At 37.4% G+C, this 25,229-nt stretch overlaps 1 protein-coding gene and 1 non-coding gene across 2 annotated transcripts in view; one reads left to right on the top strand and one right to left on the bottom strand.

The window, feature by feature from the left end:
- Window positions 1-25,229, top strand: part of TDP1 (tyrosyl-DNA phosphodiesterase 1) — a 49,418-nt gene that overhangs the window by 15,141 nt on the left and 9,048 nt on the right. The window contains exons 10-14 of the mRNA XM_009699120.1: window positions 259-307; window positions 3,676-3,742; window positions 9,065-9,172; window positions 10,727-10,829; window positions 23,951-24,065. Of these exons, the coding sequence (XP_009697422.1) occupies window positions 259-307; window positions 3,676-3,742; window positions 9,065-9,172; window positions 10,727-10,829; window positions 23,951-24,065 (442 nt within the window). The remainder of the gene's footprint in view (window positions 1-258; window positions 308-3,675; window positions 3,743-9,064; window positions 9,173-10,726; window positions 10,830-23,950; window positions 24,066-25,229) is intronic.
- Window positions 18,108-18,189, bottom strand: TRNAL-AAG. Its single transcript has one exon. It is a non-coding gene; the product is annotated as a tRNA-Leu (tRNA).

Here is a 25,229-nt window from a genome sequence, read left to right as displayed (position 1 = left end):
GGTTGAAGCAGGATTGTTTGAGTCTTACTAGCTGATTTTGCTAAGCTCTGCAAGAGCGGTAAAAATATTAAAGACTTTCTTCTTTACTGGCACACAACTAGTTTTAAGATGCAGTGTAATTTTATTCATTCTGAAAAATGAAGCTTTTTATTTTTCTCAAGTAAGTTTTCATTAAGGTGATTTTGAAAATTGACAGCTTTTGTATTTAGAGTTGCATTATTAAAGTTACTTTTTTTTTTTCCTCCCCCCTCCGTGAAGGTTTATCCTACTGTGAATAATGTGAGGCAAAGTCTTGAAGGCTATCCCGGTAAGCAGATGAAGCCCCACTTACTAGCTTTTTGTGATCATAATATCCTGCAAAATCACTTCAGTGGTTGATTTTGAATGAACCTGAAGTTGTGATCTTGCTGAGAACTTGGTAGAATAGGTGGCAGTAGAATCCTTTTATTACTGTTATTGGAGTTCTGACTCCAGCTCTCCTGTGGTTATTGAATAGAAAAAGCTTTGTGGGCATTGATGTAGAATCATAGAATCATTATGATTGGAAGAGACCTCAAAGATCATCAAGTCCAACCGTATACCCGATGCCACCATGCCCGCTAAACCCACTAAACCATGTCTCGAAGCGCCACATCTAAATGTTTTTTGAACACCTCCAGGGATGGCTCCCTGGGGAGCCCATTCCAATGCTTAAAGACTCTTACAGTGAAGAAGTTTTCTAATGTCCAGCCTGAACCTCCCCTGGCGCGACTTGAGACCGTTTCCTCTTGTCCTATCACTAGTTAATGTTTAAGTCTATATAACCATGTTCATATGTCACTGTGTAGGAAAACACAGCTCTTGCACGCTGTTGAAACTCCAGTCATACTTTCATATTGGCAGAAAATTCAGGTTTGAGTGTGCCAAGTTCTCCTTGTGTTTTCTTCGTGGTGTCATCCTGCACATCAGATAAAATGGAGAGTAAGATGTTTCACTACTCATTAGTCATTTTTTAACATTGCAGTATGCGATTATTCTGTTCAGTCTTCCCATGTTTGTGTTCATGAAGTCAGTATGTCTGTGTAGAAAGCACAGCCCCAGTCAACCTGAAAGAAGAAGAGGTACTGTAAGCTTCTGTTTCTCAAAAGCAAGCCCTTATGTGGGTTACACCCATGCATGCTAAGGGAGGTGGCTTACGTCAGTGCGAGGCTTTTTTTTATTATCTTCAAAAGGTCAAGGCAATTGGAAGAGATTCATGAGAACTGAAAGAAAGGAATTCTTTCCTGTCTTCAGGAAGGGTAAGAAGGAGGATCTGGGAAACTATAGGCCTGTCAGCCTCACCTTGGTCACCGGGAAGGTGATGGAGTGAAGAATCCTGGAAACAATTTCCAAACATATGATGGATAAGGAGGTGATTGGGAGTAGTTGGCATGGATTTGTAAAGGAAAAATTATGCTTAATTAACCTGATGTCATTCTGCGATGATATGACTGGCTTGATTGAATGAGAGGAGTGCACTGGATGTTGTTTGTCTTAACTCTGATAAGACTTTCGACACTGCCTTCTGTAACATCATTACAAACAACCTGATGAAGTACAGGCTGGGTGAGTGGACAGTGAGGTGGACTGGAAACTGGCTGAACTTCCAGGCTTCAGTGGTTGTGGTTAATGGCATGAAGGCCAGCTGGAGGTCAGCCAGTAGTGGTAGTGTGTGCCAAGCGTTGATACTGGGGCACGCATTTAATGTCTTCATTAATGACCTGGGTGGTGGGGCAGAGTACACCCTCAGTGATTCTGCAAATGGTACAAACACAGGAGGAGTGATGGTGGTATCAGGTGATTGTGCTACCATTCAGAGGGACTGCACAGGCTGGAGAAATGGGCTGACAGGAACCTCAGACAGTTCAACAGAGGGTAATGCAAAGTACTGTGCTGAGGCAAGAATAACCCCAGGCACCAGTACACACTGGGGTAAAGCAGCTTTGCAGAAAAAGACGTGGGGGTGCTTGTGGTCACTAAGCTGAAGATGAGCTGGCAATGCGCACTTGTGCCAAGAAGGCCATCAGCATCGAGGACTGCGCTGGGCTGCATTAGGAAGCACATTGTCAGGAGGTGACCCATCTCCTCTATTTAGCACTGCTGAGACCATATGTGGAGTGCTGTCTCCGGTTGTTGGCTTCCCATACAAGACAGACATGGACATACCAAACCAAGTCCAGCAGAAGGCTGCAAAGATGAATAAAGGATTGGAGCATTTGTTGTACAAGGAGAGGCTGAGAGAGCGGGATAATACTTCAACCTGGAGAAGAGAAGTTTCCTGGGAGATCTCATCAATGTGTATAAATACCTGACAGGAGGATGCAAAGTAGAGGCAGATTCTTCGCATGGTGACCAGTAAAAGAACAAAGGGCAATGGATGTAAATTGAGATATGGGAGATCCCAGTGTGTGCTTACAGCAAAAATGTTTTCTGATGTTTAAATGGAACAGGTTGCTTGGAGAGGTGGTAGAGTCTCCATTCTTGGAGACAGTCAAAACCTGACAGCATTGCTGTACTGAGCAATGTGCTCTGACCCTGCTTTCAGCAGGGAGTTTTTCTAGATGATCTCCAGAGGATGCTTCCAACTTTAACGATTCAGTGATTCCTTGGGATTGCTGAATCCATAAACATGGATTCTTGTTCCAAGCTGGATACCTATGCTCCTGCGTAGTATGAAGTAGAGTAGCAGTTGAACTCTTCTCACAATTGGTGGGGTTTGAACACAGGGGTAGCAGGAGTGCTGTCAGTTCTCTTCATCTTCTGAATTGAGCAGTGTTTGGGTATATGTAGAAACTGCAGCCAGTGATTTTATAGGTATCTATGGTTCCCACAAGTAAGGGTCACTTTAGGGTCTTTTGAAATACATCTGTTTGTCTACAGCATCTGTTTAGCAAAGTTGATACTCTTGAAAGTCAGAGATGCAATCTGCGCAATGACTCCTTACTGTTATTTCTTTCATACTGTGAAATAACTTGGTGAATTACATAACTCGATATTTGTGCAAATGAACAGCTCCATGGACTCCTGCAGTTAGTGCATTCCTGAGAGAGGTAAAGCTTTTGTAACAGATCCTTATGATGCCTTCTAGAGAAGGTTGAATGCAGTAGGTTTTGCATCATGTTTTTAATACATGACACCAGTGTAACTCAGTATGCTGTGGCTGATTCTTCTTTGTTAACTCCATTTCAGGAAATAACAACATGCATTAGCCAAAGACCAAATCAATACAAACACAATTTCATCAGAGAAGTTCTTGCTTACTAAAAATAATACTGTTTGGTGTTTTTTTTTCTTCCTGAAAGCTACTTGTTTTAGTCCCTCTAGCTTGTATGGGTAATGATTCTAATCTGTTGATCAAGTGGCATCATAATGAAAAACTACCGATGAACATCAGTCTTCTAAGAAGACTTAATTCTGTAGCCTGTATATTGTTTCTCTTTTTCCTAGTGTAAATCTGCTATGTAGTGTTTAGGAACTTTGAAAATCATAAGAATGAAAAAAAAACCCAACTGTATACCATTTAGACTACTGGAGCATTTAATCATTTTCTGAAAGTAAGTCATGAGGATAGTACAGATAGCTTTCTCCCCAAGACACTTGCTGCTTTTAGAATGTCTTTCAAAAAAAAAGTATATGTTCTATTTTTTTTTCCTTAAGCTGGTGGCTCGCTTCCATACAGTATACAGACAGCACAGAAACAGCTGTGGTTGCATTCTTATTTTCAGTAAGTAGAACTCAATTTTTTTTTTTAGACTATGTTTAAAATTATGCTGTAATGTTTGAGTGTTAAAAGCTAATTAAAGGGAAGTGGTCAGAAGCATGATATTCTTAAACTTCTTAAAATAAAAGCCTTTAGTTTCTTATCTGCTGGTCTTATCTCCAAAACAGTGTCAAAACGTGCTATTTACCTGTAAAAATTATATGGGATACTGTTGCTAATGAAGGACCCTGCCGGATTTTGGATTCTGAAAATTCTGCTTAAGCTTTCCTTCTCTGAACTGGAATAATGTTACTCCTCTTTTTTCCTTTTCCTTTTTTTTGTTTACAGTTGTATTTCACTTTCCCACTTGTGCCTTGGTATTAACAGGATTTCAGCTGAGCCACAACAGGATTAGGAAGGCCTTTTTTATTTGTGGGGGTTTTTTTGAGTACAGCAGTCCTGCTGCAAAAATTCTCAGTCCCTTATGGTGATACCATCTTTTCTTAAAGGTGCCTGATGTTTTCCATTAAGAACTTCTATTTTCACGTGCTACTAATTTTACCAAATTCTAACAGTCTGACATTCCATGCTAGATGTCTCCCTCAGGCTGAATATTTAAAAACTTAAGAGTGTTTTGAGAACAATGGGAAAAGTTGTTTTGCACAGATCAAAAAAAAAAAATAAAAAATGTGGTAACCTCTTACAAGACCACAGCTCTTCCTTACACCAGAAAGTTTTAACTCTTCCAGGTGGAAGTTGCTCTGGTAAGATACTTTACCCATATCTAAATAAGACTGTGTAAAGTTTGGTGCTGAGAGTACAATTGCTAGTTGCAGAGAGCATCCTCCATTCTCAAATGAACATGATTGCTTCTGTGAGCCTTGCTGGTCAGTGTCCAAGGAATGGAACTGGAACAGAAAGCATCTCCTGCCTTTGAAGTCTGCCCTCTGAGCACATTCAGCAAAGGAAGAAAGCTACAAATACCTTCATGTCTTCAAGATTGTTCAGTCATGATTGAAAAAGTGAGGAGATCCATAAAACTGGGGTTGTTTGTGCAGCCTTAATTCAGTTTCTTTAAGTATGTACCTCATGAGAATATTATTGGAAGAAAAATGCAACCTTTTTTCAGTTGGTCTGTTATTTGGTGCACAGAGTGTTACTTGATAATGAGATCATTCATTGTTTTATTCCTGTTCAATGAGAAAACACCCACATACCTGTCTTATTAGGCATACTAGGGTCCTGCTCTGGCAACAAAAGGGCTGTTTTAAATTCATCTGTCGAATTGGTTGCAGATGACAAGTGGCCCTGTGTAATTGCTCTGTAGTGACTACCCAGATGCAGATTCTTTAATACAAGACACTAGCCCTTGAGGAGAGCCTGCATGTAAGCTGTTACCATAGAGCAGATGACATACAGCAGCTTCTTATCCGTGGTAACCTGAGACACACAGGAAATGGTAGGTCCTGTTTCAATAGAATTAAATATAAGATGAGCTATTTTAAAGACTTGCCATAATGCAGAGCTTTGGGCAGTTAGAGGGATTAGAGGAATTTGTACCTTACTGGAAAATAATACAAAACCAGCAAGAAACTAGGGATCCTTCCAGAGTTGAAAGAACAGAAATACTTTTATACTTTACAATAAAGTAGAAGGAATACCTCCTTTTTACATGTAGGAAAAGATTAATGGAGTTGGAAAATGGTGTCCTATAGCCTCACTCAAAAAGGTAGAACCTCTGCCCCAGGCATACAATTCTTATAATGTCTGTGGGTTGCTTTTCTGTCTCTTCTGCCAGTTGAGTGTCTTTAACCTATAACACAGCTCTGAATTGTAATTTCTCAGTTTTATCAAAGTAACTTCTGAAAAGAGTAAGGTGACTAAACTCAATACTGATTTCATTTTTCTGATCATAGCAAATGATTGCTAGGCTGCTTTGTTAGATTAGCTACTGGGTAAATGGTGCAATTTGATCAGTTTTTCTCTCTGATAGGGTTGCTATTTTTTCTTTTCAGTATTACTAATTGATAAGGAGAGATTTGCAATGTTTAATGATTTCTATTAATTGCTGCTTTTGACAAGAGTTTGTTTGACTTGCTGTGAAGTCCACAACTGTAGTTGTGTTAGAGCTTCATGTGTTCTTTAGGCCTGTAGAGTTTTGAAGAACATCTTTCTTCTTGAACTACAGTGTTGTTCCCCTAACGTCATAGAAGATGAGAGATATGGAGCATTTACACAGAGGACCTCCTGTTCTCTTATGGTTGAGACTAATGGTGTGAGTTGTTTTAACTATGCTCAAGCCTTGTTGCCAGTATCTTGAGGTGGAAAGCCCATTTGCTGTTTGAATTAAGAACTAAATGACGAAAGAGGTGGTGTTGTAGCAAATGAGTTATTCCTGGCCCTGCTTATGTGTTGAGTGTGTCTGAACAGATTAATTTTCAGGATGTTAGGATTATCTGGCTTTCCTGTCTCAGTAGCTCCACTTGCAAAGGCGCCTGTGTCTGCTCCTTTACCTCATTTGTGCCAGAAAAATTGAATATTGGTGGCAATTGATACTTGCTGTATGTCTTCCAGCTAAATGCATTGTGATTGCAGTATAGTCTTTTTCAAACTCAAAAATTCATTGCAGAGTAAACCAAATATTTATCAAAAACATACTTTCGAAATTTTGCAAGTAGTTAAGTCCAAATAAAAACAACTTGTAAGCATTCAGGTGTGCAGTGCAAGTGAGCGCAAAGTATTTTTTATATATAGAAAAATACCTTATTCATGGTAGAGAACATTTTTCCCTTCCTTTTCCAGAAAAAAAAAAAAAAGTCAAATTCAAAAATAGCTATTGGGGGAAAATGGAGGGATGGGAGGGGCAAAAACTGTTGTGTTTTAAGAGCTGGAAAGTAGATTACCGATTTAATTCAGTGTACCTAATCATCACATTAGAGGCTGTGTAATTAAAAAAAAAGAAATGCTGCTCACTGAAACGCCACAAAAGACTGGGAGGGGAAGTAACAGCAAGTTACTGGTAAAAATGTCAGAATTAGTGGTCTAAAGTCAAAGTTAAGCTTTATTAGTGATAAGGAGTTCTAGTCCTGGAAGTGTAAAAGAATTTAAAAAAAAAAAAAAAATTAGGAAAAAGGCTTTCATGTTTTGCTGTTCAAATTTTGATAATACCTACTTACATAACTTCTTTTCCTCACCCCACACTCGAGCTTTTAGTTTACATGGTACCATGACCTCTAACGGTCAAAAAGAAAAAAACTGTTTCAAGCTGTAGTTTTGCTACATAAAATTTCTCAAAGCTAGTTTCATTTAACTTACCATATTTATCTCTGAGACTTGAATATGCCTGAAGTTTACTACAACATGAGATCAGTCCTGTGTACATCCTCTGCCAGCTGCATTCTGATGAAAAGTTTAGAGCTTAAAATGTGTTAAGCCAATTTGACTAGAAGTAGCCTGAAATTGTTATATTGCCATATGCTGTCAGGCTTGCTGTGCAAAGCAACTGCTCTTATATTTTACTTCAGGCTTTTTGTAATCTATTTTGGCTTTTTTTTTTCCTAAAATATGCCAGGAAAGTTCCATAGTGAAGTTGAAATTTAGTTGTATTAAGGATAGATTAAATGATATTGTACTTGTCTGAAAACTCTTCCAGTTCTTTTGGTTTATGATTCCATTACACATTCTGGAGATAAGCTGACTTTTAGGCTGAAGGGAAAAACATTTCTTAAATACTTCTTTACTGATAATGCTTTTACTAAAAGCTTCTGAGTTTTTCAATGAGGTCATTACTTAAAAACAAACAAAACCAATGAAACCTCATCAGAAAATATAACTTTCTTTCCCCTTTTTGTCGGTACATATTTATACTGGCCTACTAAAGAAAATATGACCATAATGTACGCTTCCCTTTCTGATTTTAACTTTCTGGAAGACCAGTTTCAATCCCTTGTAATTGAAACTAACTGCAATTACATTACTGTAGTTAGTAAATGGAAGAGAAGTGGTAGTAGTCTTGCTGAAACACAGTCCTTAATTGTATCTGTCAAAGATAAGGAGGCAAAAGGGCAGTAGACTGAGATGTTGTCTCAAAATTACTGCAGTTAATAGTAGGGGAAGAAGTTTGTTGTCGAGTAAGGCAACGTGATAGGTCTGAAGATAATTTGTGTTCAGTTCCCAATTCTACTATTTTTCCTGTTTTTCATTTCTACAGTGTTACTGGAGTTACCTGATTATTGCCTTAAACTTAAAGATGTTTGCCTTAATTGTTAGTGTTGAGAAACAGTTTTCTTTCCTTTATTGGAGGATAGGGTTGTTAAAGTAGCTCTTGACTTCTGAACTGCAAAACCTCATAACTCATGTGGAAGTTAGTGCTGAAAGTCAACATTTGAGTCCTGAAAGTCAATAATTCCAGCCTTTCCACTTCAGTTGTCTTAAGGTTTTAAATGAACGCAGTTCACTTAAGAGGTTTTTCAGAGCTGATAAATTCTTTTTTTATTTGCCTTCTAGAAGAGAATGCTAAATTAGGGAAAAATATTGTGACAACCAAAACCAGAGCCTATTATTTTCCAAACTGAGGAAAGAAAAGTCTCTGGGTGGAGGAAGGTGTATTTGGAAGCCTTCTTCCTGATTTTGAGTGAGGATTAACAGCTGTGAGTGGAAAGGGCTTCTAAATGCATGATTACATACCTTCAGTTAGGTACATATATTTACTGCTTGCATACAGTTTAATTCTGTAACATTGATGCTGAATTACACCAGCAATGGCTTGTTTTAAATTAATTCTGTATATAGCCATAGGTATGACCTCTACTCTCTTAAGCCCTCAAATTTCTCAGTGGCTTAGGGGCACAGAAGTGGGAAGAGGAACGATAGTGTCAACAATCTATCAGTTGCTTGCTGCCTCTACTTCATGCGTAATAAATTGTAATAAGCTTGGGGAATTTTGTGATGTTTCATTTGGTGCCAAGCTCCTTTGCTTAAAGGCATAACCTTTGACAGTCTTCAAAGAAGAAACATCAACCGAAAGTTTGGACTTACTTTCTTGACTGGAGTGAAGGAATGGAAAAACTTATTAGGAGAGCCTGGTATGTTGAGGAGAATATCTGTCTGGTTTGTTTGTAAAGAGAAAGAAAAAAAAATCGTGCCCTTGTGACTACTAGTAAGATTGTATTTCAGGGTTAACAATTCCATTAAATAAAGTATTTTCAGCCTTTCTGAAGGGGAAACTGGTATTACATGCGACAGGTATAGGGTAATATTACTGAAAACATGGCATTAGTATGGTGAGTATGTTTTTAGACCTCAAAATGAAACTGTATATGAAAATAATTCCTTTTCTTTTTCTAGCAAATGGTCAGCAGAAATCTCAGGTCGAAGTCATGCTATACCTCACATTAAGACATATATGAGACCTTCTCCTGACTTCCAGAAGATTGCGTGGTTCTTAGTTACAAGGTAAACAACTAACCATACACCTCTCGGTTAAAAAATGTCGCATATAAAGTCAGCTGCAGGCCCGGGTGAGTTACTGCCATAATCTTCATAACACTGTAAATAGTGATAGGAATTTTTGTCCATATTTAATGCTTCTTCACTGCATTGTCCCCTTTGGGGCTCCAAGTTGAAATGATTATGTTAGGAACTGTTGGCTGTTGCCCCAAAATCTTGTCTGAGCTGTAACTGCCAATTTTGGAGTTCAGCATCAACAGAAGATGAGTATTTTTAAACCTTGGGTTAAGTTTCTCTAACATGCTGTACATGAATGTGCTGGTTTGTACAAAATAAGTATGGGTTAAGCTGAAGTTTACCCTTGCGCTGTCTTACCATGACAAAACATGTAGATACCTAATATTTGGAATCTGACCTTTTCTCAGATTGAGTTGTTCAGCAATCTAGCTTGAAGTCTAGCTTTGTATTTCTATTGTTTGTTTTTTAAAGAAGCCAAAAGAGAGACCAACAAACTTCTCAACATGAGGGGAGAATGTCTTACTGTGAATGACAAATACAGATATGTTTCAGTTTTGCCAAAAATTATTTTTGTGCAACCTTAAATACTATAGTTTATGATATTTGTATCCTTATATTCAAATGGTCAGTTACTTCAATCTTTTCCTCTTTATATTCTGGCTCTTTAAATTTCATCACTCATCAGTACTGTTGCCTGCAATAGTAGTAGTGATTAAGGTGCATTTTAAGGGATTTAAGTCATTCAGATGTGATGCTGAGTCCACCTAATGCAGAAATTCATGATTGCTTTTATTTTTTTCTCATGTTTCTTCTATTCCACCATTTTCTACTATCAAAAAATGTCCAGTATGTCTGTCAGTTAAAATGTAATGTTTAAGCTTTGTGTTTTGCTGTAGAAATAGAAAATGTAATGTTTAAGCTTTGTGTTTTGCTGTAGAAGTAGGTTTTGACAACAGAATTGCATTTATTTTTTGACTCTCAATTTGATCTACTTCATAGCAGATACTGCTGCAGGATTAACTACAACATGGTGCTGAATAGCACATTAAAACAGAAGTACCTCTTAGATAAATACTTGTTTTCATAAATGTATCAAAGAACAAAATGCCAGGAGCAAAAGATACTGTTTAATGCGTGCAAAACTGCTCTGTACTAAATGCATTATAATTTAACTAGTTATAATTGATGTAGCCTTTAATCTTCCTAAGTCATCAAACTGAAGCTATTTACCAATACCAACTTCCTTTCTGAAATGCGCAGAGAAGATTCAAAAGGCTGAATTTGTCTTGTAGATCTGTATGACACAAGTAGAATTGTATAATTGTCCACGTGTGTTGTATGAATACCCTTCTGCATATTGTCTCTGCTGCTCCCACTGCGCTGTAAAAATAGCGGTAAGGAATAACACCCAAATCACTTTTTATGAAAAGCCTGTTCTGATTGAAGTTCTCCGGCTAGAAGTGCATTGCTACAGCTGTGGTACTTAAGCATTTTCTGCTGTGAAGATTATGCCTCACTGAAATGCTTTGTTTCTCTTTGCAGTGCCAATCTATCTAAAGCAGCTTGGGGAGCTCTGGAGAAAAATGGCACCCAACTGATGATCCGTTCTTATGAACTTGGAGTCCTTTTCTTGCCTTCAGCATTTGTAAGTTCATAGTTCAAGTACAAATCCTGGGAAATGCTGAGAAACCTGCTAATATGAATAAATACAAATGTGACTGGATAATCTACTTAGTAGGTCCTGTGTTTCCAGGTTAGAAAGCTAATAGCAAGTGAAATTAATACAAGGTATTCTTTAAAACAGAAACAGTCTGTTTTCCTACACAGCAAGTATGGATTTGGTATTGATGTGACTTTTGTCATGTTACCGAAAGGCAATAATATTTTAAAATTACAACACACACTAGATGTTTCTGGAAAGGATGATCACGTCTCTTCTTTTGTGCTTCTTAAAACTAGGCTGTGAGTGCATGTTCACATTGAAGTGCTACGTATGCGTTGTAACTTGAAAAAAATTCCTAATGTTGCACTGATTGCTGTTCTTGCGCTTTCCCTGGAATGCATTTGCAAAGCCCTGTGACTGTCTCTTCTCAAAGCAGAAAGTCTGAGAACAAGTTCTCAAATGAGTCTTCTAAAATCTCTGATGCAAATCTAAGAACATCTTCATAAAAGGCTATTTAAAAGCTGAAGGATTGTGGCAGCAGTTTTGGTATGTAGAAGACAAATTTGACCCAAAATAACTGTTATTCTAGTGCGTGGAGCAGAGGATTGGGAGACATTAAATGTTTTTGTGGTAACTGAGATCCATCTACCTTGTAGTCTAGTCTTAGTGCAGTTGTAGCAGATGCCATAGGGATTAGCACAATAAACAGTTTGTATGTGGTATCTCTTTAGTATATGTTCCCTATGTTTTATTTTAAAGGCTTTCCAAGATGAAAATTGTATCCAGACCATGACAGTTAATAGCCACAACTTGGCTTATTCTCCTAACACATCAAGTTCCTTATTGAACTACTCTTGCTGGTTTTTAGCCCTCTACAGAATCCTGTGGTAGTGAGTTCTGTGACTTAATTGTGCATTGTATTTAAGAAAAAAAGCTTCCCTTTTTTGTTTAGATTGATTTTTTTTTTGTCTTATTTAGATCTACTGCCTGATAGTGGGGAGATGAGTTTCTTGTCTCTGTTGTTGCCACCTGCTCTCTGAACCCATTAGTACCAAAATGTTAGCAACAGCAGTTAGTCTGTGATCAGAAACCATTCAGACTCCTTCCTGTGTGAAATTTGTTCTTTTCCAGAGAAGAATCTGCAATTTTCTCTGAAAAAGTGTTTGTATGCTAAAAATCCTTAGAAATATTTTTCTGATGAAATATACATCTTTCCTAGATAATGTTCACAGATGTTCACATAATGTTTTGTGACTTCTGTTGATAAGTAATGTTCTCCCAAATGAATATTTACTAATATTACGACTTTGTAAAAATATTTAGCATAACTCTATAATTGTAGTCTTCTAAGATCACAATATTAAGATTGATGGTTTCTGGCTGTAGCTAAAGAACTCATGTGTCTCACTCTTGACATTTATTAAGGGGTTTACATAGTGGTGTGTTCTCTGATATTGTGAACCTTAGACAGTCTCGGACATCATTCGCCAGCATGGTTTATGTGGAAGAAAACTTTTAGAGAGAATGCGTGGGTCAGAAACTGAAACAAGAAAAATCCTACAACTTCCTATAGTAGGAAACATTGGTTTTGATACACTGGACTCTTTTTAAAAAAAAAAACAAACCCACACTTGTGTAAACAACTATTAATAATAGAATAATGAAGTGTTGGGCAAAAGAATTGTGCAAAAAGATTTAAATTTTAACAGCAACTGACCTCAAGGGATAAAATAATGTTCTAAGTTGGCTACTGTTATCTCCAGATGCTGCCAGGCAAAGAATTTACATATGGTAATGGTATGATTGTACTTAGTGAATGAAGTTTTTAGTATGAACATAACTGACCACCAGAATTGCACAGTCATTTTACATAATTTGAATATTCCTGCTCTGACTCTTTTCCATGTATTGCTAGTTTTGGAAAACACACATCAAATGGGTAGAAAATCAGGAATAACTGAGTTAGTCTTTTTGCCAAGAGTGGCCATACTTTTTTGCAGATTGCTCAGACCTCAAACTTTTCACTTAAAAACAAAACAAACACCACCACCCTGCCCCCCACCCCCAAAAAACCCACCCAAAACAACAAGAAAAAAACCAAGAACAACTTCCCTGTGAGAGCATTTGGCTTGCATTCCATCCTGAATCTTGCATTCTACACAGGATTTCTTGCATGTGGAGCAAGGGAGGGGCAATCACCAGAATATTTTTCAAAGGGCCCAAAAAGATCTTGAATTTTCTTCCCTACGCTTAAAATTGCATGTCTTAATGCCTTTGATCTCATTCTTGTGAGCTTTTCTGTAGCTGAGTAACTAACTCAATTTCATTCTAAAATCAGACTTCATTTTGATGAACAAAATTATTCATTCAAGAGCATTTTATTTATCAGAAATATAAAAGATTCTGAAGCACTGGAACCTTAGAAATTTTCAGCAATCTGAAGTTAAAACTTTACCTTCTTTGCAAAGTAGTTAACCTTTCTGCTATTAATGAGATTTTCGTCATTCTGGTTGTTTACTTAGAACAAAATTATTAATGTTTTTGTTTCTGCTCACAGTCCAATCTTAGCAGTTGGAGTAAAATCCAATTAGCCATTAAGACATTGAGAATTATTAAAAATGAAAGCATATTTTTATTCTTGTGTTGCATCAAAATAGCTGGAATTTAAATGCAGTGTCTAAGCTGAGTTTACTGATGATTAAGAACACATTGGATACTTATTAAGCATCTGCTCCAGCTGTTAACAGAAGCTTGCAGGCCTGTTTACACAAGAAAATTTAGAGAGATTCTGCTATAAATCCAATATGGGTACTCTGCTAGTAATGACAACTGTAAAGAATGTTGTTGGTAAACAGTCTTGGGTGAACAAAGCTCAAGCCTCGTGGTCGTCAAGGTGAGAGGCAAAAAAGACATTGGTTGGGTCTGCTGTCATGAAAGGAAAGGTTTCACTGCAACAGTTTGAGCTTTTTTCTCCCTTCTTTGCCAAATCTCTGTTTAGGGACTAGAGGTAGTTCTGTGTGGTGTGGGAGGGAGGGCAGCATTGCTTTGAATCTTAAAGATTTTTCAGCAATTTTTGTTGCATTCTGTGTTCATATGGGCACTCTAAATCTGTTTATGAAATTAACCCTGGAGAACACTTGGTTTTTGAGTGTGTGAGTGCCCTTGACTTCTGGCATTCTGTTTTTTCATTTTGATCAGCCTTTTGGAAAAGGCGGTCAGGGTCTTCCTGTTCCAATCTGCACTATGTTCAGAGAAAGATCAAGCACCTATTGCTATATAGCTCTATGCTATTTTGACATAAATTGAAGCAGCAAGCAGTGTGAAAACTTCCTGCAGTGCAGAAGAGTCACTGCTGAAAATTTGACCATTAAGTAAGGGGATGGAAAATTGTTTATTTTGTTTTTAATGTTTGTAGTAGCAAAAAGGAGGCAGAATTAAATACATTTCATACACTAGGAACAGGAATATTGTTTAGTATGCCTGTAAGATAATATCAGATTAATGAGAAAAGTAGAATTTGTCCACTGCCATTCTACTACACTGCTTCCTACTATCTGTTGTGACTGTCCCCTAGAAAAAGATTTCAGGCTTTAAGACTGTAATAGTGTTCTTGTGCTGTATTACTTAACATCTGTGTGACTGTCAACCTTAGAGCAATAATGAAGTTCTAGTCTTCATCATGGGAGTGTCCACCTTCTCTCTTAACAGGAAAAAATTGTAATGAAAAATACAGTTTCTGTGCTGCATTGTTTTCTTTTTAAAGTTGAAAATAAACACAACTTGTATTTGATATAGTCAGTGTCAAATGCAAAAGCTAGGGGCCACTGTTTGCAAAACTGAACTTTCACTTGTACTGCTAACACGGTTGTAGAAGTGTAAGTAAGCTGCATTGGGGGGTGGGTAGAGTGGGGTTGGTTGGGAACCAAGTGGCTTTTCAGAGAGTGCCAAAACACACATTGGGAATGTGAGTCATTACCAACAAATGAGTGAGTACTGCTTGAAACAAATATAACTGTAGGCATCAAGGATTTGAATGGCTGTTGGTTTTTATTGCAATGTAAACTTATGCTTATAATGCATGCATAATACATTCTTATATCTGGAAACCAAAAATAGCTTAATGCACACAAGATGTTTTTCTTGAGAACTGCCGGTTAATGGTTATAGCTGTAGAGTTCAGTACGAACTGGCAAAACTGTCCAAGAACTGGAGCTAATACAGAGCCATGGTAAGTATCATGTTATGATTACTGTGCTAGTGGTGTCCACGATAGTTTAAGGCATCCTCAGGTATATCTGTACAAGCTGATGTCATTAGTGATATGCCTTTCATTAACTAAATACATTTGTAATGTTTTAGTAGGCACCAATGCTTTCCGCAAAGTTTATGCAGCTTTAGGAGTCAGCATTTCAAAAAGATGGTTCCAAATATCTTTAAGATTTCATTTAGTATCCATAACTTGAGGTAACTTGCTCTAAGGCTGTGTTTCAGTCAAATGATACTCTGTAGTAGGTTTTCTAGTGATAGGATCGGACCCTTGGGATTCTAATCTGTCAAAAATCATTCATTTCAAAGGTGTCATTAACCTTTAGAGATGAGAATTTTGTTTATTGTTTATTATTATCCTTTGTCATTGAAGTCTATGGAAATTTTGTAACTATATTCAGTAAAAAAGTTAGTTACTCGCTAGAGTAAATTAATCCAATTTTTATACATACAGCAGATCGAAACAACAAAAGTTCCTCATACAAACCTGGCCAAGATCTTGTTCTCACTGAGTAGTTGTAGGGCGAGTTCAGATTTGCAGAAAGGATGCTGATGATCTTGGGATTGTGGCAATCATTTTTGTTTCTTCAAGGCCTCTCTTTCTTAAACGTACAACTGCTGCAGGCTTAGGCTCTCAGCCGAAGAAGAATAATATATAGTGAAGCTTTGCTGCAACTGAAGATGATGTTCTGGTGACAAGTAGGTTGCTGTACCTGTCTGACTCAGCAGATCAGTCTATTAGAGAATTAACGACCTGATGAGGTAGGTTGGAATCTGGCTTCTCAAACATGTCAAAGCAATAGATTAGCTTAACATATGGAACTACATCATCAGTTGGCCCTACCATAATAGTAGCTTGTTCGTGGCTGTCTTTGGTCCCTTAGTTGTACTGGTACTCAGACTGGCCAAAACCAAATTGCACAAGTTTTCAAAGTGTTGTTCCATGAACCAGCTTGATCAGGTGAGTCTTAATAGAAGGAAGAAGTAGGAAGGGCAAGTTCAAGGGGGAAGAGAGCAGAGAGGTCAGTGTAGGGTCACACTGAGATATCCTTTTGGTCTAGTTTTGGAACCAGAGCCTATGGAGAAGGCCTGTCACTGAAGTTTTGGATGAAAATGGGCATAAATGGCTCAGACCTGGCTGAGGAAAATATATTGTGCACTATAAGCAGTAGAGCCAAGCCCCCAAATCTTTCTCTTATTGTCACACTGGTTACTTTAAAGTAGCCACTGTTGGGGGAGTAGAAGGCTTTGCTTTGTCATATCAAAGGAACTTCTCAAAACTCTCAGTGGCTGAAAGGAGATGCTTATGGAAAAGTATAATGGTCAGGCATGTATGTAGTAGTTTATCCCAGAAGATTTCTTGACTTAGAGGCCTCTTCTGTGAGTTTCTCTTGTCTTCTCTTAACTGGCTATAAGCTTCTAGCATTCACAACCTGCTCTGGCTGAGTTTTCTACAACTTAACAATGTCACATGAAGTGCAGTGTTCTGAAAATTGGTTTCATTTGATGGTTTTCCCTTCTTACATTGAAAGACACAGTAACCATGTGATCCCTATTCACTTTTTCCATACCACTCTTTCTATAGACCTTTATCAGTTTGTAGGCTGAAGAGTCCTTAGCCTGCTCAGTTGCTGGTAGGGTGGAGGTTTGATCATTCTTACTGCTTTTCTCTGTTTTTTCTTCTGTATCATTTGGGTTAGGAAGATAGTGGAGTGACAAAGGTGCACATGTGATGCAAGTATAAATCTGGAGAAACAGATTCAGATATAAATCTGTGACACAATGATGTTCTCAAGGTTCTCCTCACTCACGAGGCCTGTTTGGCCTGCTGTATTTTTTACAAAGTAGTATATAATAGGTTAGCCTCTGTTTTTCAACAAGTGAATGAGAAAGTTGTTTATCCAGAATTGACAGAAATGTGTACATGTGAGAAACATAATTGTAATATATCACAATTCATGATGAAGTTTAGTTTGATTTTGTTGAGTAGCGTAATTAAAAGGTATGCAATATAAAGACATTCTGCGTAAGTACAATGCTTTCTCTACAGCCCTCAACTCTTATTTGTCTTATGTAAATTACAGAAAGCACACAGATATGTGCTCCTATACAGGTGACTATACTAAAGTCTGCCAGTGTGCATGAGATAGTGTTATGTTTGAGTTTCAGACCTCTCAGAACACGACTTAATTGAAGCTAATATAAAACTTGCAAGAATATGTAACAATACATATTTTGGAAAAGAATACTTAGTTCTTTTCCTCCTAGTTTCCTCCCAGTTTCCTCCTCCAGTTACTGATACTTAATTGTGAAGACTGGCAAGCAGAAAAAACCAAGATGCTTGTCAGTAGTAGCATGATATAATATATATGGGAGGAAAGTGGGGAGAAGGACTGCAGCTGTCTTTCATTTTTTCACTGGGAAGTGCCTGCAGAGACACCTGATAACAAGGAGGTATTTCAGAGAGACAAATATTAATATTTGCCTTATGTACATGCAATCATCTGATATATTCAAGTTACAGTGCTTAGCTTGTGAATCTTATGTATATGCGCTGCAGTTAACTGCGTAAAAAGTGCTTCTTTGATAACTTAGTCTGGTTGTCAAGACTTTTGTCGTTTCAGTGTGGTTGTAACATACTATATAGCAGAGTAGTCTTAGATGAAGATATCGGAGAAGTAGGAATAAACTAACATTTTTTAGGAACTGAATTTTCTAAAGTTTGTTTGCAGTTAAAAATATACAGAATACAAACTAGATGAAGTGCTTTGAAACATAACTGAGCATTCCTAGGCCTCGGGATACTTGGTACACTGTAGCTATTGGAGTGTCAATTTAATAATGCTAATTTGTGATAGTTCTGTTTCTTCAGGTTGTTTCATGGAGTTTGATCACAAAGTTAATGATGCTTGGAAGTTAAGACTTAGAATCATAGGATTGTTTAGGTTGGAAAAAAGCTTTAAAGATCACAAAGTCAAACAGTTAAAACAGTACTGGCAGCGGTGGGATTCGAACCCACGCCCCCGAAGAGACTGGAGCCTTAATCCAGCGCCTTAGACCGCTCGGCCACACTACCTTGGTGGAGTTGCATGGCATGCAGTTAATATTCCTAATCTTAAAAACTCCACTAGCTTGCAGTTTGTACCTTCTATTTTCTGCTGAAAACAAATTTGGAAGTGGATTGCTCCCTCCTTGCCATCTGTTGACTGCCAGTTTTTGTCTGTTTTTTTAAAATGCTTCCAGAACTTACGCTTTGAGGTTAGGTCTTGGCCTGGTGTGCTAATGCAGACTCTCAGAAATATGTTGAATGGTTGTTCTCAACATAGCAGCAGCTGTTACCATTTACAATTTTAGTGTTCAGGGAAAAATCAGCTGATGCTGACATTAGATCACAAGCTTCTCTTGATTAAAAAATAATGTTTATAAAAAAAGATCATGTCCTGTGTTTGAACTGCTTTTCTGTTTCTATCTCCATTTCTATTTTTTAACCTCCTACATCTTCACTCTCACTCGTGTTCAGCTTGCTCTTTCAGCTGCTGGGGATTCCTTTTCAGAGGTTGAAGTGAAATTATATCTGTAACATGTAAGACATGTTAGAGAACCCCATCACCTAACAGTATGGAGTTCTGGGAAGCATGTTGCAGTAATTATTTTGTTTGAAAAATCATGGAAGTATCTAATGGAAAGCTTTTTTACATAGATATTTCCTCCTCACAGCTTCTGTGTCTGATAAGGTTATAAGATAAGCTGAGCTTGACCTGTAAAATGGTAGAAAAGTTTGTGGAATGCTTAAATCTTCTAAAAGGTCTGTTGGAGAATATGGTACTAGCCAGTCAGCTTTTGAAAATATAAACTCGGAGAAATACAGTAGTAGCTATTAAACTGAGAACTTACCCGTGATTGCCTGCCTAATGCTGTCAGATGTTACAATTATATCTAGATAATCAGTCACAGACAGCTAACAATAGTATTTCAGATTCTGAAATGCTTTATTTGCTGGTAGATACTCACTGCTAATGAGTAAACTCACTGGTAATGAGTAAAATACTCTTGTATAGTTGCTTGTGGGGATAGGTGTATGAGCTGAATCTGGATTAGAGAGCAGCCAGCCATTATGTGTGTGTGATCATCAGAACTGAACTGCTTAAATTTTTGCTTAGTTCAAACAACTGAACCAAGCACCATCAGTCATAGCTCAACTTAAACCAGAACCAAAACAAAGTAGGTTAAGCTCTTTGACTGTGTTATTAACTTCCAAAGCAATATAGAACTACTTTCTTCTTCGATTTCTCTAGTTTCAGATGAAGCCTTCTATCCTCTATGAAACAGAGTAGGGGTGGGGAAATAAATACAATGTAGGTGAACCAAGATTTTGTATGTGGACTTTAGGATGCTAAACATTGCTTTTAGTATTCACAAAACTACTACAAGGTTTTCAAACTGCAGTGGTAAAACCACCCAGAGACATGTTTTCCAAGCCAAGGAGCTTTGGTTTAGATACCTGAATTTGTCACTGCGGGGTTCTTACAAAAAAATGTTCTGATACCGTTGAGTAAAGCTCTCTTTTGAATAAATGTGCCACAATGTTGAGGAAGGATTTCATTGTGTATTCTCCTGGCCAGAGGTTTGTTGTCACTGTAAAGTTTGTGTGCGTTCTTAATTTTTTACTGCCCGAACTAGTGAGTTTTTAAATAGTTTTGCCAAAGAGTGGGCTCTTTTCTTTTTAATGGCGTGGGAAAGGATAGTCCCATAATCATCCAGTCAAATAATCAGCTGTCTCCTGTAGGAGTTACTTCGGTAGTATCATAGTAGTTTAGTGATAGCAGTGTTAATTCCCACTCAAGTAGGGATAGCAATTCTTATCTCTATCTTGTGTGATTTTATTTTTTTTTCCCCCATTCATCCTCCCAGTGCCTGATTTTACTATGTATGTTGCTAAGGCACTAATAGAACCCACAACAGCATCTGAAGTTTCATAAGTACAAAAAAAAAGCTTTCCCAACTGAGAAATGTATCTCAACATTTCAAAATGTATTGCTGTGAGCAGCAGTCAGAGAACAAACTATAGCTGCACAGGGAAAAATTCTGAAAGATTAGACTATGGCTGAGGAAAATTTACAAAGCAGGCAGAATTTTTTTAGGCAAGATCTTGCTGGTTTGTTTTTTGGAGACAGCAATGAGAGCTGTCAACAGCCCGGAAATGCTCAAAACAGACAAAATGTGTGAAGACAGACACTTGAGAGTTATTTTTTAAAAGCATGTGAATCTCCTCAGAGAGCCTTGTTAAAGAATGTATTCCATAGCCTAGATTCTTACTCCAAGATGCTTTGAGGAAAACTAAATATCTTTTCTTAGATTAGCATTTCCTGAATGGAAGATCACTATAGGTTAAATTCTGACAGACGAATAAAACAATTTTGAGATCAACTGATGGGAGTCCAGTAGGTTTGGAGGATAGCATCAGAAAAGAAATAAGACTCTCAGAGAAGAGGAAAATAGAACTGGTGATTACTGAGGAAGAACAAGGAAGAGGAAAGCAAAGATGTAGAACAAGAGAAGGAAGCAAAATGGCTGAAAAGACAGACACTTGAAGTAATAACAGGGCATAGAGGGTAGAAGAAATGAAGCAGAAACAAAAACATTACTGGGTTGAAAAAAAGATGGACAACAGGGAAGAAAATGAGATTAAAAATGTCCTACAAGTATACTTTTTTCTTTCATGTTGTGTGAAGAACATCGGTTGCTATGAACTTCAGACTGGAATATGTGTGGCATAGCTCTTGATATTGAATTAAACTGAGATTATTATATATGTATGTAGGGGCTTATGTAGGTATTGTTCTACAGTATGTACTTTGATAGCAGTGGTTATACAAATTTCAAACTTGGATGGTGCCAGGCAACAGCTGTGTAACTTTGTTGCTCTTGATCAGGCGTGCATATGAAGGTCTTTATAGAATAAGAACCAATTCACAATACAGCAGAGAAGCCTTCTCTGCCATTCCACATTTCTCTTATAACTGCATGTAAAAGACAAGAGGAAAGCTCACAGGTGCTCAGGGCAATCAAACCACATACAAGCCATTTTAGTTTGCAATTTAAATGTCACCTTATGAGTAGTATCTAGGACTGCACACTACCCAGACCCTCTACCAGCTGAAACCTGACTACTATGAGTTGTGAAAAAAGCTCTTACCGCCACTTACACAGTTCCTCTTCTGTGAGCTGTAGCATCCCTGGCATGTTTGACGTTCTTTCCACTATAGACATAAGTATGGTTACTTGCATTTTTACATGAAATTTCTATCAATCCCTGAGTGATTTAAGTTCATTGGAAATAAAGCTGTACAACTTGATTGTTGCCTTTTTTTAAGTGATTCTGAATTTGATGTTTTTCTATTCAGTCAGTTTCAAACCCTTAGATATTTATGAGGTTTTAAAAATAATCTTATATCTTTGCATTGATTTGTTTTGGAAATATTGCTTCTTACTTAGTCTAAGTTCTACAGAAGGTTATAGCCTGGTTTTAATGAAGTTTTATCAAAATTCCACTGACTTTAATGGTATAAGAAGGGGAATTTTAAAATGGATTTTCACTTACATAGTCCCTTAGCATTGACCTTGTTTGTTTCCCCTCTTCTTTCATTTAAAAGGCAGTGGCTTTTACCTAGTCCTTGAAATAGTACACAGTGTTTCTTACATCATAACTAGTAGTTTCCTGTTGCTTTGGGTCATGAGACAAAAGAGGCATCTAACTCTAAAAAGTTTCTTGAACTGACTTGCTAGAACTGCTGTAATACAGCTGGATGTTGTCTTTAGCAGCTCTCCCTTTTGTCTGTTACTATGCTTCTTGAATATCAAAGAAAAAGGTGTAAGGCTGCTTGGTATCCCGTGCTTTGTGTGGTCATATGAATGTTGCTTCCTCCAACTTACAATGCTAATCTTTCATGAAGTAAAACTTCAGTAACGAAGAACTTACAGTACTTGTACAGTACTGTATATAGATGGGACTATCAATTTACTCAGCATATATGTTTGAATAAAATGGGATTATTTAGTGGTAATTAGGAAGCCTGCTTGTACTATCAGAAAACAGTAATCCAAAACTTGGACTGATGAATCCTACAGCTTGGATAAAGTATAAGTTAATATTCGGATGTGAGCCAACAATGTGCGCTTGCAGCCCAGAAAGCCAACCATACTCTGGGCTGCATCAAAAGCAGCATGACCAGCAGGTTGAGGAAGGTGATTCTCCCCCTCTACTCTGCTCTCATGAGACCCCACCTGCAGTACTGCCTTCAGCTCTGGAGACCCCAATGCAAGAGAGACATGGACCTGTTGGAGTGAGTCTAGAGGAGGCCACGAAGATGATCCAAGGACTGGAGCACCTCTTCTGTGAGGAAAGGCTGAGAGAGTTGGGGTTATTCAGCCTGGAGAAGAGAAGGCTCTGGGGAGACCTTATTGCGGCCTTTCTTATAAGCCCCCTTTAAGTACTGAAAGATGGGGACGGATGTTTTAGCAGGGTATGTAGCGATAGGACATGGGGTAATTGTTTTAAACTAAAAGAAGGTAGGTTCAGACTAGGTGTAAGGAAGAAATTTTTTATGATGAGGGTTGTAAAACACTGGCACAGGCTGCCCAGAGAGGTGGTAGATGCCCCATCCCTGAAAACATTCAAGGTCAGGTTGGATGGGGCTCTGAGCAACCTGATCTAGTTGAAGATGTCTCTGCTTGTTTCAGGGTGATTGGACTAGATGACCTTTAAAGGTCCCTTCCAACACAAACTATTCTATGATCCTGATTTTAGGTAGAAAAATACAGTTGTTCAGTAATGTCATAGAAATAAATAATAAAAGTTTGATAGCCTTTAGACTTTTAGTCTAGTCTAATCAAATTGTACTTGATTCACAATAGGCTATTGGAAAGCTCGGTATCAGAGATTTGCTTTTGTATAACTCATTAGAATTAATCAATGGATCCAGTGTCTCTGGAGAAGTGGCTAAGCAGTATCATCTGCCAAAGTTATTTGAATCGCTTTAAATCTGTCTGCCCTTGTATTGCATTATAGCCTTTTTTTGTAGTCCTTAACCTTGTTTGAAATCCACTGTCATTCTAATATGAGTGGAGTCTTTGAAAGTTTTACGCAAGCAGTTTTAAATCTTCATTAATTTTTTTAGCATACATGGATGGTGTTACCCAAGATATCTGAAAAGCGTAGGTTTGAAGACTTGTTTCTGTATCATAAGTTGAATTTTAATTCAGTTCATGAAACACACTAAACCTCTAACTAATATGGTCAGGATGAAACTAAACAGCTAAGAACATTTTTAAAGCTTTTGCCTTTAGCTAAATATTAAACACCAAAGGTGTTAATATTTTGTTTAATAATTAAAATTTTATTCCAAAGTCCATAAGCATTTATGCAAAAGAAGCGACATCTTGTATTGAGATATACTGCTGATGTGGTATTAGCAAAGACTTCAAGCAATTTGGATAGAATTGTTCACACAAGCAAGGCCACAAGCATGTTTAGCTAGTGGACATGGAAGTAGACTGGTATATGTGTAAGGGACTGAGAAAGTAGAATATATACAATGTGAACCCACCTGTGGGGCCAAGCCAATGAATGTAGAAGAAAGAAGAGCCTGAAATAGTAGCAATAAGAGAAGCTGAGTTCTTAAGACAGGAAGGTGCTTTAGGAAGTATCTCATCTTGGTAATGGAGACAAAACATTTTGTTTATTAAAAGAACTTATTGAGAAGAATTTATTGTGGATTAGGTTTGCTTTTTTCCCTAAAAACTAAGTCTTTTTTCTGCATGTTTCCCTTCCTTCATAGGGATTGGACAAAGGTTACTTTCATGTGAGAGGGAAAATGCTTTCAGAAAGTAATGATTCAGCAGCTTATTTTCCTGTACCTTATGACCTGCCACCAGAACAGTATGGAAGCAAAGGTAAGGCGTGACTTCAGAAGAAAAGTAGGAGTATTATATGTAGAGCAAACTAATTTGAGTAACTCTGAGTCATTTGAATGCTGCTATGTTCCAAAGCTTTATTTTAACATTTTTGTTAAACAAAGATTAAAAATTAGAATCCGTTGTGTTCTCAAATGTGTTACATATACTATCTTGTGCAAAAAATGTAGTTGTATAACTAATATTGTTCTTGGTTTAGTTCCCACATTTAACCTACTGTGTCAGTGAGTTTTATGCATATTTCAACTAAATGTAAAGATATTTTTTTTTTCCAAATAACTTTTTTCACTTTTTACACGGAAAGCTTTTTTCTGTAGAGAACTCATTTGTCTGTAGTTCAGCTTTTGGGTCACAACTTTCTCTCATGATATGAACAGATGTCAGAATTCAAGTTGTTTAGGCTTTTGCAATGGAAGCAAAGACAGCTGCCTGTAGACAGCTGCCTGTGCCTTTTTCACATCTTTCCTAAATATTCTGTTTCACTTCCTCAGCTTCCTGGTGGAAAAGATGTTTAAAGAATTCCCATGTTATGGGATGGACTCATGAAATAGTCTGTCCTTAACAATACAGTTATCAACTCCCAAAGTCTCTGGAGAGTGATGTAAATAGATTTATTTTAATAAAGTCTTGATAAGCAGAAATGCAAGTAATTATCCTTTCCCTAAAGAAACCATTTTGACTGATCCCTGTAATTGAAGGAGAAAAGGCTCTGGGGGATTTTCCATCAACTCAGATTCTTTATCCATGGGAAAACAAAGTACACATCACTTCCATATAATCAGAAAAATCCTATTAGGAGCAGGATGGGAGGAGAAGCGGGTGGACTAGTGAACAGATGGTCAGGTGCAGGGCCATACATTTGCCATGTAAAGTTCTAAGCAGAAGATAAATATACCAAAATATGCATTTTTTTCCTGTACTTGTGCAAATTCAAATCTTGGATCAGACATACTTAATGTTACAGAAGTATATTATTGTATAATAAAGTGAAAGAAAAATAATTCCTTAGTTTATGGAAATAATTTAATTGCAGAGATTATTTGTCATTCTGTTGCAATGGCTTCTTGTCATAATAATTGGTGTTTATCAGATAGGACTGAACTTCCAGTGTGAAAACTGTTGCAGTGAAGTAAGTGCATCTTG

Source organism: Cariama cristata, unplaced genomic scaffold, assembly GCF_000690535.1.
Source record: "Cariama cristata isolate BGI_N322 unplaced genomic scaffold, ASM69053v1 scaffold17394, whole genome shotgun sequence".
Classification (NCBI taxonomy): Eukaryota; Metazoa; Chordata; class Aves; order Cariamiformes; family Cariamidae; genus Cariama; species Cariama cristata.
Note: the sequence above shows the minus strand (reverse complement) of the source record. Positions and strands in the feature narration are given on the sequence as shown.